This window comes from Hemicordylus capensis, chromosome 7 (genome assembly GCF_027244095.1).
Source record: "Hemicordylus capensis ecotype Gifberg chromosome 7, rHemCap1.1.pri, whole genome shotgun sequence".
Classification (NCBI taxonomy): domain Eukaryota; kingdom Metazoa; phylum Chordata; class Lepidosauria; order Squamata; family Cordylidae; genus Hemicordylus; species Hemicordylus capensis.
The window spans coordinates 19,829,680-19,844,896 of NC_069663.1; the positions used below are offsets into that span (position 1 = coordinate 19,829,680).

The following is a 15,217-nucleotide window of genomic DNA, read 5'->3' on the forward strand; positions in this document are numbered from 1 at the left end:
CCCCCACCTCCCCACCGCCCCCCGGTTTGCTCTGGTTGCTGACCAAAATAAAGATTCATTCATTCACTCACTTGAAATTGAAATATGGAAATGGAAGATAATGGAAGCAAAGGAAATCCAGCTATCCCAAAAGGTCAACATTTATTAATACTCAAGTTATTTACATTGCATAAGCATCTGTGAGCTAAGACACTGTGTACAGAAACCGATCTTGTAGAAAAATCTACGGAAATTATTTTGGAATAAATCAATATAAGGAAGAAATAAGAGACCAGTTACATATTAGCAAACTTATAGTGAATATAATGGGCTGCACCCAAAGAAAGTGAGCCGTGAATAAGTGCTACGGGGCTTATGTTAGTAACTATCGCTTTGTTTCCTGTATTTCAGTGGGCCTTAGTCATTACTAACTTTCTTTGCTAAAAACCCAATGTAATTTGAGAAACAGAAGCATTCCAGTGAAATTACTCACAACCTTGATTCTTGGTTATCAGGATTTGAATCCAAAGAGCGAATTGTTACTACAGGCATGCAAGCTGTGAAGGACAAAACTGAATTTCGATCAGCTTTCTGTCTGGGAGTGTAAGTTACTATACAGTTTACCCATATCATATTAAAAATCCATATCAAAAATCATGCTCCATATTTATTCATGGCATATTGGATAGCTCATGATATCCCTCATCTTCAGTTGATTCAAAGGACAACCTGGAACTCGTTGAGAAACTTGTGTGGTCCTGATGTACCAGTTTTCAAAGATGCTAAATCAGTCTTTTGCGTCTTGATTTGGAGCAGAATACATCATTCCAGCTCAGAAGATCAATTCAGGGGGACTCAGGATCCTGACAAGCAGTTTGGAGACCAACCGCAGGGGCCGGGGTTGGATACTGGTAAACCACCACAACCTGAAGAAAGAGACCACATCCCCCGTAAAAGACACACCAAAAATGAGATCAGTCAAGGAATGCAGTTATTCTTCTGTTCAGCTTGTGAAAAACAAGGCAATGTTTTCCAGCTAAATTTTCAGAATGGTATTATGTGAACATGTCAGGATCAAAGCAATATTGTGGTCTGCTAAAGCAAATATACTGCAATGGGATAAATTGTTCTGGAGATATAGAATTTTAAAGGTACTAATTTGGAATCCATAGAATAGAATTGCCTGCACTTTGACCTACTGACCTAAATTAGTTGATGACCTGAGGCCAACAATTAAGGGAAAGTAGTACACCTGTCCCAATGCATTTCTATTGAGTCCAAACTCCCCCACAATTGGAGTTATAGGGGTGCTCAGAACTCCATTATTCCCTGGGGGGGGGAAGCTTAAAGACATGTAAACTTTAAAAATCAATTACAAATCAGCCCTTTGCCCAATTCCTTTCAAATAATTCTGTTAGCTTCCTTTCCCCCAATGGGCACTACCACCCACCCCACCCCACCTCACCCTGGGACACCCCAGTCCCCCCGACGTGAAGCTATGCATTTGCTGGAATCCCCATTATTCCCTATGGGGGAATCAAAAATACTTTTTAAACTCACCAATAATCAGAGGAGTGTCCGATTGCCTTGGGGTCTAGTGGGTGGTAGGAATCTCTGGGTGCCTACCACCCACCCCACCTTTGTGTCCCTAGGTACTCCACATAGGGCATAATGGGCTGGTTCAAGTCCCATTATACCCTATGAGAAAAATAATTAAAAATATTTCAAAAATTCATAAAAAATCGTACGAGTGTCTGATTGCTTTGGAGTTTAGGTGGTAGATGGCACCCATGGGTGCTCCACAACAGGGAATAATGGGCTGGTTCAAGTCCCATTATACCTTATGAGAAAAATAATTATAAATATTTCAAAAATTCATAACAAATCATACGAGTGTCCAATTGCTTTGGGGGTTGGGTGGTAGGCACCCATGGGTGCCAACTACAAACCCACCCATTTTGGGAGGTTCTAACCATTCTAACCAGTTCAAATTCCAACAGAACTGGGGGGTTCAAGCAAAACCAAAACCAAACCTCCCCGTCCTGGTTCGAACCCAGTTCAAATTCAAATCAAACTGGGCAAACTGGTTTGTGGACATCCCTAATGTGAACAGGTCGGTATCAAAGCAATATTGTGGTCTACTAAACAAAGCAAATATTCTGCACCTACATCAGAGGCATAGTCAAGATTGGACAAGGGGAGACAGCTATCCCCGGGTCATCAGAATTTGCTGGCCACCATGGCGCCCACCTGACCTCCCCTCCCACTCACACCCAGGTAGCAAACAAAGCACTCACCAGCTGGGAACGCGACCCACAGCCCCTCACCCACTACCAACTAGTGAGTGCTTTGTTTCCTACCTTTTTAATCTCTTCCATTTGTAAAAGTAGTCGATACATATTTCAGTAAATCGAATACATAAAATGTCTATTACAGACTGGCAATTCGGCCAGTTCAACAGGGGTGGGGGTGGATTCACCTTTAAGGACAACCACCCCCGGCCGCATTTCCCCCACTGGCGCTGTCTTTTAAAACGGTCCTGCGGGATAGCAGCGTACCTCTTTGACTCCCCAGTGCACATCAGACCAGAAGTGCCCAATGCATGTGTGCACATCATACACATGCGCATGCATACTGGGCACTTCCGGTCCGACGTGCACCGGGGTGGCAAGGAAGTACGCTGCTGCCACACAGGACTCTTTTTAAAGACAGCACCAATGGGGGGAACACGGGGGGGGTGTTTAAGAGCACCCTCCCTACTCCTTAAGGGTGCCACACACACTCCACCACCACTGAACCGGCTGCCACCGGTTCCATGCACATCCCTTCTGTGAACAAGCTTGTTCACATGACCATTCAGTGGCTAGGACAAGCATCACTCCCTCCTTTGGGAGCTCTGAATGCTCCTGCTTTTTAGCCATGCAGGAGTTAAAAACTACATTGGAGGAAGAGGAAGTGACTGTGTGGGAGGCGGGTGCAGGCGTCCTGCCCAGCACTTTTATCCAGAATATTACCAAGAGAGGAAGAAATGCTGTCAAAGCCTGCCCCTGCCTCCCACATGAAAGGGAGGATTGTTGGTCTTGTGGTAGCAAGCATGGTTTGTCCCCTTAGCTAAGCAGAGTCTGCCCTGGTTTAATATGAATGGGAGACTCAATGTGTGAGCACTGTAAGATATTCCCCTTAGGGGATGCAGCCACTTTGGGAAGAGCATCTAGGTTCCAAGTTCCCTCCCTGGCATCTCCAAGAAAGGGCTGAGATAAATTCCCACCTGCAACCTTGCAGAAGCTGCTGCCAGTCTGTGTAGACAATACTGACTCGGTATATGGCAGCTTCCTATGTACCTATTATCACTTTCCCCTCTTCCAACTTAGCCTTTTAACTCACACATGACGACAATTCAGGACAGTGCACTGCACAGCTCCCCAAAGTGGGTCTGGCCATGTCCTACAGACTTAACCATGGTGTGAACAAGCCCAATACATGCCCAACAAAATCTGCAGTAGGGCGGGTTGAGGTGGGGAATTAAACAGGCATCTTTGACACAGAGTCCCAATCCTGATGACTGCATGATGACAAAACGCCTTCTCGAGATACAGGAGAATAAGCCCTGTTCTTGCATCCCCACATACACTTCAGTTACCAAACTCTTCTTCTGCTCAAATCATACCATTTGTGTGGGGGTCTCCAGGCAATTGTTCTTGCACCCAAAGGCTGCATTGGAGATGCTGATGCAGAACTCTAGGATGTTAAACACCAGAAGGACAGCCATCATGCCCACCAGCGTTTTCTGTCAATGAAGCAGACATCCCAGCCAAAGAGAATCAGTTTCCATTGCATCATACATCATAGCACCTGGGAGACATGTTGTCAGTGCAATGCACTGTGATTCAAGGACAAAGCAAATTGCCATTGACCTCAATGGAGATTCCTAAGGTCAAATCGAATCAATTAAAACTGCCATTTTGTTTGCCCATTCTACTGCTTCTGGTTGGTTTTCTGTAGGGAGAGCAGGTCTACCCATTAAACCCAACTGATAGACAAACTTTCCCTAGAAAAACAGAGCAATTAGAGTACTGTATTTCTTGGGAGAACTGGTCTATCCATTGGGTTTAATGGGTAGACCAGTCCTCGGAGAAAAGCAATTGCAGACCAGCTCTCCTTTCTGGGGGCAGGAGGTCTAACAATAGGTTTTCTGGGAGAGCAGGTCTACCAGTTGGGTTTAAAGGGTAAATCTGCTCTCTGTGGAAAAATCAGATCGATTTGACAGTTCACGAATCGAATCGTTCAATCAGGTGGCAGGTGCCAGTTGCTTTGATTATTCAACCCAAGATTCTGCTATTCGATTCAAGGTCGAATCAAATCACAAAATCTGATTCGTGCATACCCTTAGTTGTCAGGGCTCCTCCCTGGGATCCCCACAACAAGGACCCTGAATCAACTTCTGATGATGAAGCCCCATTTAAACCTTTGCAGCTCCACAGACCACTTGCTCTATCTGGCTCCTCCTGACCCTGCCTAGCTTCCTTGGAATCCAGAGACCTGTTTCCAGCTGACCCAGCATTCTCCTTGGACTCTTCAGCCCTGCCCTATTTGCTGCTTTGGCCCAGCTACCTCCCACTCTGGCCCAGCCAGTGAGTTCCAGTCTGACTTTCTGAACCTTCATCCCAACCTTACTGAAGCCACACCAGCCCTGCAGCCTCACTCCAGAAGGGGACCCCACTGGGTGACTGCCCTATTTGCTGCCTGGCTCAGAGAAAATGGGGTGTGTCCAGGGTGTGAGCTGTTGGGATGGATTTCCTCCTCCAGAACTTAAAGAACACAAGAGCAGGTCAACCAAGCAAAAGTAGTCCCAAGGGAAAGATATCCGGCTCGTTCACATGATGAGAAACAGGGTAGGACAAGCATCCTACCCAAGTTCAGGAGCTGTCGCCGCTCCTCTTTTCTGTGTTAGTAAGAAAGCAAGGCAGGAGAGGCCAGTAGTGGTTATTAGTTAGCCTTTTTCTGAGTAGGAGGGCTTTTTCCCCACAGGCAAGCTGTGCTTCCTACCTTCTTTCCTTACTAGCACACGATCTTAAAAGGAGAGTGTGCCCAGTTCCCAAAACTGGGTAGGATGCTTGTCCCACCCTATATCTCATTGTCTGAACTAAGCATTCTTCTCCTCCCCTGCCACCCACCCACACACCCAACACTGCATTGGCCATGGCAATCTTCATCATTAGGAATGACAGTAGGAGCACTCTAAAGAGCTTCCTCCCTACAGAGAAGGCCCTCCAGACTGCCTGACCCACCTTTATGTGATGAGGCTGGGTAAGCTACCCACAACCCAGTCTCCATTGGACATGCACTCACTTTAGGGAGGATTTGGGTTTCATAGCACGTCACTGGATCCATGCCAGAGCTGGAAGAATACTGGCTGCATTGGTTCCGGTAATAATATGTATGATAGGGTAACGAAAAAAAGATTAACACAATCGCAATGCCAGCGGCCACAGCGCTCACCACGTTCATTCCCAGCATGCCTTTCACCTAGGAGCGACAAATATTTCATGAAGGCAACCATGCTCTTTTGTGGCACAGATCCTTCTGAGAAGGACCCCCAGGCATTGCCACACAATCTCACCTGGACTTGAAGACTATGGACAACCAGAAGTCCACCTGGGTAATTTTGGAGCCTGGACCTAAAGGCCTTTGGAGCCCCCCGCCCCACCTCACCCACCGCAAGTTAAGCATCATCCACCTACAGCAGTGGTTCCCTACCATGGTTCCTCCAGATGTTGCAGAACTACAACTAAATTGTAGCTGGCGGTTCTGGGAGTTGTAGTTCAGCAACATCTGGAGGAACCCTGGTTGGGTTCAGAACTATATTGAATTAATTTGACCTATCAAGGGATGAAACAAAGGACAAAAATTGAGTGGGTGAAGGTACAGTAAGATGAGGATTGAAGAAGAAGGCAGGAAGTAATTGTTATTGTTTGTTAATCTGGTCTGTGACTGCAATAAACATACTACTACTACTAAGGCAGGAAAAGAGGAGGGGAAGGAACCAGAGAAGGGAAGAAGGAGAAAAACGTACAAGCAGACTTCCTGGCTGGGATTAGCTGGCTTTTGCTTTGATTGATTTCTTGTTAGTTCGTCTTAGGGAAAGTACGAGGCACCTGTAGTCAGAATTCTGCATTTCGTTGCTGTTCTCTGGAAACTGGCTCCAGTCGGGTGAGAATAAAACTTTTTGATTTTACAAGTTTGTCTGTGTGTCTTCTTGGATTTCCAGAGGCAGAAATCAGCTAAAGATAGGGAAAAGAATCTGGGCCTTCTGAATGCCTTTTTCCATTGAGAAAAGGGAATTCTGATGTATTAAAATCTTACCCATCTCAAGACCAGCTCTCTGGGAGAAAGTGTAGGCCTTAAATGGCAGTGGCACCTACATGGCAAGGAAGAAAAAACTGGAATCCTCTGCCCTGGGTTTTGTGTTATCTTCTTTATATATAATTCTCTTAAATGTACCTGTTGCTAATCCCATGTGTGGCAGCTCTCGCAAAAGTTCAGGATAGCGACGGGGAAGGCCAGGAGGGGGGAAAATGGTGGCGGCGGCAGCCAGTCGGCTGGTCAGTGGGGAAACAAAACGCCAGTGAGTGGTGGCACAGTTGGAAGGTGGGAGGAGGGGAGAAGAAGGAGGGCAGCCAGGAGGACGTCTGGTGTGGTGAGGTAGCTGGCCGGGAAGAAAATGGCGTGGGTGTGCCAAGCAGGGAGACTGGCGCTGGAGACTGGCGGGGAAACGTCAGTCAGGGGTGTAACGAGGGTGAGGCAGGCAGGGCATCTGCCCTGGGCACCACTGCAGGGGGCGCAAAATGCCTGCCGTGCCCCACCCAACTGTGGTCCGGAGAGGTGCCCCGTCCCCTCCCCCAGCAAGCACTTGCCATTTATTTCAGACAGCATTTGCTGCCTGAAAGCATCTATTCCCCTTTCTCTCCCTCCAGAGAGGGAGAGAAAGGAAGAATAGATGCTTTCAGGCAGCAAGCGCTGCCTGAAATGACGCCGAAGAGCTTGCTTAGGCTTTTCAGAGCTCGAGGCCACGCCCCCTTTGCATGTGATGTCAGTGCTTGCCCTTTCTTTCTCTTTCAGGGAAAGGGAACCCATATAAGAGTGAACAGAAATCAATATTTGTTTTGGAATTGATGTCCTCATGCCGGGTAAATCTGTAACACAATACAAGCTTTTCACCTTCCATTGAAAGATGGGTGTCAGATGTTTGGACGGTGGCGGGGGGGGGGGCAATTTCAGTGCTTGCTCTAGGCGCTATCCCTAGATACACCCCTGACGGCAGTGCAGGCAGGTGGAGGAGAAGACAGGGATGGTGTCCGGGGGGGGGGGGACAGTGACGGGGGTGCTGTGGGGGGAATGGCAGCAGCAAACTAGAGGCCAGGCTGGCCGACTGCTGGCCAGGAAGGAGATGCCTGGCCCCTGAGGGAGAACGAACTGGGGTGGAGAGGAGAATGAAATGGGGCTGAAGGGGGGGGAGGCAGGGAGAACTAGGGGCACAGATGCTCTGCACCCGGTCAGCTAGTTTATTTTTAATTTATTTGCAAATTTAAATACTGCCCAATATCCTTATTTCAATGTGGTTTACAAAAAGCTCTTCAAAGTTTTGCTCTAACCCAGCAGGCTCATCCTGACTCATGACATCCATCAATACCAATATAGATTTGTTACCATGGATGGCTTGGGGTTCCTAGCAGCGGCCACAGACAGGGATCCTGAAATGATGTACTGTAAGAGATGGAAAGGAAGGTCAGAGGTAATGAACAAGACTCACATTGGCTATCTCAGACCATCTAAGGACAATTCCTGGGGTAACGGAATCAGACAGGTTACCGCTTTTTCAATTACTGTGGCCATAAGCAATTTTTAAAGTTGGCATTATACACATCATGAGAACATCTCCTACTATAGGAGAAATCTAAACAAACAAACATATTCTAGATAGTGTCTGCAACATGCAAAATAGATTGGTAACAGAATCAGATATGATGTCCAAATATTCTGATCCTGTTACTAACATATTTTGCACATTTCTGATACTACCTGCAGTATTTAAGGGTTTTGTAAAACTATGATGTTATAAGAGGTGATATTCTCTTGCAAGTGGGTATATATAATACCAGCCTGAAAAGCTGCTTATGGTCAGCTACAATTGTACAGAAACATGTCTGCGGCTCAACAAATACTTGGGGTCCCAGTATATTTTAAATATTTTGTATTTTTTAGATCCTCCTCTCTTTAGTTTTCATTGTAATACCAATCTCATTCTCAGTGATACATGCAACATTCTTTCTCACAATCTATTATATTGTATTACTATATTATAACCTGTGCTCATCTTAGACCGTAATAAAGATTTATTGACTTAGGATCCCACAGCAGACTCATGCCATTTGCAAGTGTGCAAATAGTCTTGAAAATACACAGGTTTTTCCATGGATTGTAGGTAGATGACCAGCAGATGGCGCAATGAAATTATACAATTTCATGCCATTTGCAAGTGTGCAAGTAGCCTTGAAAAGGCACAGGTTTTCCCATGGATTTTGGCAGATGACCAGCAGATGGCGCTATGAAATTATACAACATGTTTAATTGCCATGTAGACACCCCTTTAAAATGTCCCATTGCAGTTTGTGCTCATGTTGGAATCAATGGCTGTCTAGAGAGATCCACAGTCAGCACTGACTGCTTTGAAAAGACAGTATTTTTTATCCTTCATCAATATTCTTATTTTATTAGACTCTCTCATTAACTCTCAGGCTGTTGGTAGCCACTCACCAAAAATAGGATGGAGAACATTAGCGGTGTGCATAGAATCGATTCCGGTGGTTTGGTCCTAATTCAACCCAAATTCAAACCAGACCGTCAGACCGTAAGCCGGTTCGGGTCGAACCGGCCCCCGGTTCAGTCTGAGGGTTGAACCAGGCTGAACAAGTTCAGAACCAGTTGGATTCGGCTTGAGGGGCATGCTTGTAAAGGGGAATCTGATGAGGGGGGAACCCTGCTTGCCTTAAAAGAACCCCCTTCTTATGGGGGATGGCGAGTGGCATGGCTCCAATGACAGCATTGCCCTCCCCCCCCGCCCTTTGGAGTTTTTTGCACCGTCATGCAAAAGTCCTCAGCACGTGTGCAGAGGCCAGAACCAGGCTGTGGCTGGAGCTGGACACAGGATGGAGTTCAGAGGGGCCCTTCTACCTCCAACAACAAAGTGCCCTCTCGCCACCCCACCTTAGGAGTTTTTTAAAGGCAGGCAGAGCCCCCCTACCATTGCTGGTAAAGGAAAATCCTCACCAGATTTCCCTTTACAAGCATGCCGCTCAAATCACCAAACTGGTTCCGAACCAGTTCCATTAGAACTGGGGCCAGTTTGGCTTAAACGTGGACCAGCACACTTTTTGGGGGTCCGGTCCAGTTTGAGTCTGAACCAGTAAAACTTGATCCACATAGTCCTAGAGAACATGTTTCGTAGCATGATGTTAATGAGCAACTGTTACTCTGCGATGAAGCCTGCAGAACCTTTCTGCACCCAGATATGAATTACCAAGAATCCAGCCCAATATGCTGTCATCACACTCTGGTAAGTTAATCTGTAAAAATTATCTGTCATGTTTCCGACGACACCAAGAGCCATCCCAATAATGCCTATTAATATCTGTGTGATCTGCAAAGACAACATTAAACACGGTATTACCATCAAATCACATGCCACAACCTGACCAACTATTCTGTGTAGAAAAAAACAACAGGACAGGTGACATTTTCTCATTGAGAATATGGAACAATTCTTTGGGGCTATTCTCACAATCCACAAAAATCGGGCTAGCCTCCGCTAGCCTGATTTTTGCTGATTGTGAGAACCACCGGGCTCAGCTGTGAGCCCGGTGGTTCTAGAGCGGGTAACCCGCTCAAGTACCTCTCCTCTTAGCCCGGGTTTGCGGAGCGAGCACTTCGCAAACCTGGGCTATCTGATCATGAGTAGCCGCGCTGTGGCTCCACACTGTGGCTCTGCGCCACGGCTACTCGCGAGTAGTCCCCTGGAGGGGAAGCGAAAAGTCGCCTCCCAGCTCTGGGCGTCTCCCTAGTATGACCTGTGTGCTCACGCACGGCATCCTGGAGCTTCCGTGAGACCCGGTCTTTTGATTTGCTGCAGATCTGGTCAGCAAATGCAGGCTTCCCAGAGGATGCTAGAAACTTGCTCCATTCCCCAATCAGAAGAGACTTAGCAAAACTCTGCTTGCCATACTTGATGGCTAATATTTCAGTCATCTCAACAGCGTCAACACACAAGAGGTCAAAATGCAGATGCTGAAAGCAAGAAAAGGGGCATGCATCGGAGAGCTCAGATATTGGCTGGAAAACGCAAGAGGCAAAGCTGTTTTGCTTTCCCTGGACCATTATGTAAGTTCCACACTTTGAGGTCATTCACACAATCAAAAACTGTGTTCTACCCAGGTTTGGAAGCTGTGTGTGCTCCCAATTTTCGGTTGTGTGGAAGCAAGGTAAGAGGAAAACCTGGGTAGAAGTGATTGTGTAGAAGCACAATTGTGGTGATGTTTTAATCGTTTTATCTGTTTATGTTACTTTCTTGTGAACCACCTAAAGACCTGCGTTTTGGGTGGTATATAAATGTTTTAAATGATATAAGATAAATAAAATCACACAGAGCTCTTTCCCTACCAACCCCCCGGCCTGCTATGGGTTCTATCCACTAAGTCAGAGGGCTCTGCCCCAAGACTGAAGACCTGCTGCGCCAGATCATAGAGAAGGAAGTTCAAAAGAAGAAGAGAGCCATTGGGAGGCCATTTTGATTCCAGCCACTCTTTCCCCTGGGCTCTGTACTCACCCCCAAGGCCAGTGGCTCCCCCTGATAAAACTTCTTCAGTGGCCGCGGCAATTCTCCGGCAGTCTCTGGGTTCATGGTTGTTGGGGAGGGGGCTTCTAGAGGATCTCAGAGCAGGTGTACTGATGGGAGGAGGAAATAACTGCAGTAAGGATGGTGGGGGGAGGAAAAGAAAGAAAAATAAAAATGAAAAAAATGAAAAATTTTAACAACTGGTATTTAAGAGAACATCTTCTTTGCCATGAACCACACCGCCCATTGAGATCATCTGGAGAGGTTCGTCTGCAGTTGCCACCAGCTTGTCTGGTGGCTACTTGGGGACGGGCCTTCTCCGATGCTGCCCCGAGGCTTTGAAACATGCTTCCTGCTGAAATAAGGGCCTCCCCATCTCTGACAACTTTTAAAAAGGCAGCCAAGATGCATTTGTTCACCCAGGCTTTTAATTAGACACTGTTTTAATTGTGGTTTAAATAGTTTTAACATTTTCACTCCCGGCTTTTAGTTCACATCTCCTCCAGAATGGATGTTTTGGGTTCACATATCAGCCAAATTTACCCCAAAGTCTCTGCAAGCTATCGGGGAGCACTTCACACACAATTCGGGTTTTTCATTACGCGTTAAGCATGTCGCCCGGTGTGTACCCAGTGGCGATTCAAAACAGTTTAAAAACCTTGGAAAAACCAGCTTACAACTCTCCTGAAAACCAATAATGAATTCAAATTATGGATTTCTGTTGGGGGTGCATTCCACAGCCCAGGAGAAGCTATAGAGAAGGCCCGCCTCTGAGTGGCAAGCAGACATACTGGTGGTAACTGGAGATGGACCTCTTCAGCTGTCCTTAACGTGTGGTGGGGCTCATGCAGAAGGTCAAGCAGGAGTAGTGGAGGACAGCTCATTGAAAGTGTCGACTCAGCGTGCAGTGAAAAAGGCCAATTCCATGCTAGGGATCCTTGGGAAAGGTATTGAAAATTTTAAAAGGCTAATTTTATAATGCCCTTATACACATCTATGGTGCAGCCACATCTGGAGTACTGTGCACAGTTCTGGTCACTGTATCTTAAGAGGGACACTGAAGAACTGGAAAGGGGAAAGTGGCCAACAGCCAGGGATGATGGGACTCGGGAGTTGTAGTCCAGGGTGCAGGTGGGCTGAAGCTACAAAGCCCCGCTCCAGTGGCATGCAGTCCTGGCCTTTAATCTGCCTGTCTCCTGCTTTTTCCGACCCCCTTTTGGACCCCATTGGGCTTGCTCTTCCTTTTGCCAAGAGATGAGCCTGGCCGGGGAGCTGGGATTCCTTCTGGCCAAGCCAGCCTCTGCCCTGAAGCCAATGCCCTCTTGCCAGCCGCTCCAAGCCCAGAAGCACAAGGCCCCAAACATGCCCCCTCCACCACGCACCCTTTACCTCTCTGGTTTCCAGCTACAGCACAACCCAAGATGGAATGAGAGCTACAGACAGATGGGAGGAGAAGTCCTTCCGTCACACTTGGCAGCTGCAGGGCTTCCGATGACTGTTAGGGAAACTCAGTGTTGCAAAATACGGGAAGTGAAAAGGAGACCAGAGTGTAGTAATTTCTCCCCCTGCCCCCAGTCAGGAGCCAGCTGGAAACCTCTTGCAGTCTTCAGAGCTAGGTACTTGCCTCAGATTGGAGGCAAACTGAATTAATTCCACCAGTAGCAGCTCCTTTTCCTATGCCTGCAAATCCCCTTGCAATAGATTGATCTTTTGCCACAAGAAATGGGAGATCGATTCCCTCAAGCAACAGGTTCTCTCTCCCTAGTTCAACTCATACATCAGTAAGGAAGACCCCAAAAGAATCACACTGATTTTGCCTTATGGCAAAGCGTTGGCTTTACACTACCTGTGCTTGAAGTCAAAGTATTATCATGGGGCAGATATCCATAAAAAGTGGCCTTCTACCGAGTCAGTCCATTGGTCCAATGGGTCTAACGAGTCAGTCCAGGATTGTCTACACAGACTGGCAGCAGCTCCTCCAAGGTTGCAGGCAGGAGTTTCTCTCAGCTTGGAGATGCTGCCAGGGAGGGAACTGGGAACTTTCTGCATGCAAGCATGAACTCTTCCCAGAGCAGCCCCATCCCCTGAGGGGAATCTCTTACGGTGCTCACACATGCAACCTCCCATTCCAATGCAAACCAGGGTGGACCCTGCTTAGCAAGGGAGACAATTCATGCTTGCTACCACAAGACCAGCTCTCCTCCTCAAGGGGAGGAGAACCTGCCTATCCCCTGGCAAGATCTCTTGGGCAATCCCCTTACAATGACCTGGGTTTGCAAGATGAAACTCTCAGGCCTCATACACACAATGTACAACTGCAATTAAACAATTAGCTGTGATTGGCGAGCCCCACACACTTCTGTGCGGTGCATCCCGAGAACCCAGAATTTCTGGGCAATCCTCACTGAATCGCTGAAGTTAACCAGCATTTAACCTAGTTTACTAACCTGTATTTGATCCCGGTTAGCAGTTCTGGTTAAACGCTAATTAACCAGAGCCATTTAAGGGGGGTTTCCCGGAAATCCCAGGCTCTCACAAGATGCTCTGGGGGAACACCTGGTTAACCATGGTTAACTCTTTAACCACGATTGTGTTCCTTGTATGAATGAGGCCTCAAGATACTCAATTTAGGACTATAGGGTTTTCCTCCCTATTTTGAATACTTTTGCCAATCTCTTCCTATTTTGCACAATTTACACTGCTTCTCTTAGTCACCCAAAAGGAGACAGGAGGCTCTTGCTCTCCCCACTCCTTGCCTCATCCAATCTGCAGGAAATATGTCTTTGCCACTCTTCTGATTCTTAACATTTCAGCAGGCATTGTACAGACACCATCCATTAAGGCTAAGGTTAAGGTTAGGATGCTCTCTATACTTTATTTATTTATGCTTGCATTTTATATCCCGCTCTTCCTCCAAGGAGCCCAGAGCGGTGTACTACCTACTTAAGTGTCTCCTCACAACAACCCTGTGAAGTAGGTTAGGCTGAGAGAGAAGTGACTGGCCCAGAGTCACCCAGCAAGTCTCTTTAAGTTTGTAAAAGCATCAAACAAAAACACAAAACAATCTGAGGTTCTCAGGCCAGAAACATCACATCCTGCATTTCCACAGAAACATGGCACACACGTTGCCTGGCTTAATTTTAGGAAAGTAGTTGGACAAATACCGTGCCCTAATCACCCTCCTCCCCAATAAATGCAGAAGAGAAACTGATGCAAGGGCATTTGGAGTGCTGTCTTTCTGACATTTCATGCTGTGGGTCTCAACAGGATCTGTCCTTGTTTTTTATGCAGAGGGCCTCCCTTTAAGTGGCTTTTGGACCTCCCTGTTTGAAAAATGGGATCCTTGATGAGGACACAAACATCTTTCCGTAAGCAAGCGTTGCTTAGCTGCCTGTGGTGGTCATCTCATACCGCACAGGAGGAGGCAATGGTCAGCCCCTCCTGTATTCTACCAAAGACAACCACAGGGCTCTGTGGGCACCAGGAGTTGGAATCAACTTGATGGCACACTTTACCTTTAATCAGTAACATCTGGGAATCCCTGTTAAAGGGAACACTGTAATGCTGAGTCTGGAGGTATAGAAACTAAATTATTATCATTAATAATAATCATCAATGTAACACTAATTTCCTAGAGTGCCAAATTATTGGTAAGTAGCTAAAACTGCTTAGGAGAATGGATTGTGTCTCCCTTCCAGTGCCAATTCAGCCACCTTTTTTTCACCAGATGAGGCCTCCTCTGCATGAGACTGCACTAGAAATCCACATTGTAATATTACGTTATCTTTTTGCATTATTTACAAACGAAAAATTGGAGCATCACGGAAACAAATAGGCACTCCTTTAATGTCCCAGCTGCGGAGGATACATCACATTTCACAAGAGGAAATCCGTGGCAGGCCCCACAAGGCCGTCTAACATAACTCACTCTCCAGCTCAGCTCTCAGCTGAGATACTGTTAAAACGACGATACTGTTTTACCGGTATGGTTTGAAACGTCTGCATTTAATTAGGCACCTTGCATGTACTCTCTGTGTGAAAATAGATAGACCCATATAAATGAATTGCTGGTGGAAGGGCTGGCATCCCACAGTCCTCAGGATGAGGTTGAGATTTGTAGCTTGTTGTCCATAGTTATCCAATAGTAAGTACAGCCTCAGAGGCATAAAACGAAGCACCAAAGTCTACATCCACCTTTGACACAGAGTCCCATCCCTGATGCAGAACCCCATTGTGATGAATAGGAACACAGGAACTGTAGAAACCAAGGGAAAGAGTTGTGGCATTTGTAAAGGGAAAGTGTGCTGTCAAATCGGTGTCGGCTCCTGGCAACCACAGAGCCCTGTGGTT

The 15,217-nt window shown here is 46.7% G+C and overlaps 1 protein-coding gene across 2 annotated transcripts; it reads right to left on the minus strand.

Moving 5' to 3' along the window:
* Positions 1-122: 122 nt before the first annotated feature.
* On the minus strand, positions 123-12,357 carry LOC128332450 (membrane-spanning 4-domains subfamily A member 4A-like). Of its 2 annotated transcripts, XM_053266733.1 has the most exons (7): positions 12,257-12,357; positions 10,859-10,997; positions 9,557-9,676; positions 7,687-7,743; positions 5,329-5,505; positions 3,647-3,766; positions 123-905 (listed from the first exon to the last, which is right to left on the minus strand). In XM_053266733.1, exons 2-7 carry the CDS (start codon positions 10,931-10,933, stop codon positions 825-827), a joined length of 630 nt encoding a protein of 209 aa, XP_053122708.1. In that variant the 5' UTR covers positions 10,934-10,997; positions 12,257-12,357; the 3' UTR covers positions 123-824. The 2 variants fall into 2 exon arrangements, with proteins under 2 accessions (XP_053122708.1, XP_053122709.1); XM_053266734.1 differs by lacking the exon at positions 5,329-5,505.
* Positions 12,358-15,217: the final 2,860 nt, after the last annotated feature.

Excerpts from the sequence above, each read along its gene's own strand:
- LOC128332450 (XM_053266733.1), bottom strand. The coding sequence starts at position 10,933 with ATGAACCCAGAGACTGCCGGAGAATTGCCGCGGCCACTGAAGAAGTTT. Across the intron at positions 9,677-10,858 it reads GGGAGCCACTGGCCTTGGGG|ATCACACAGATATTAATAGG; the intron begins GTGAGTACAGAG and ends TTGTCTTTGCAG. Across the intron at positions 906-3,646 it reads TGGAGACCCCCACACAAATG|GTTGTGGTGGTTTACCAGTA; the intron begins GTATGATTTGAG and ends CTCTTTCTTCAG.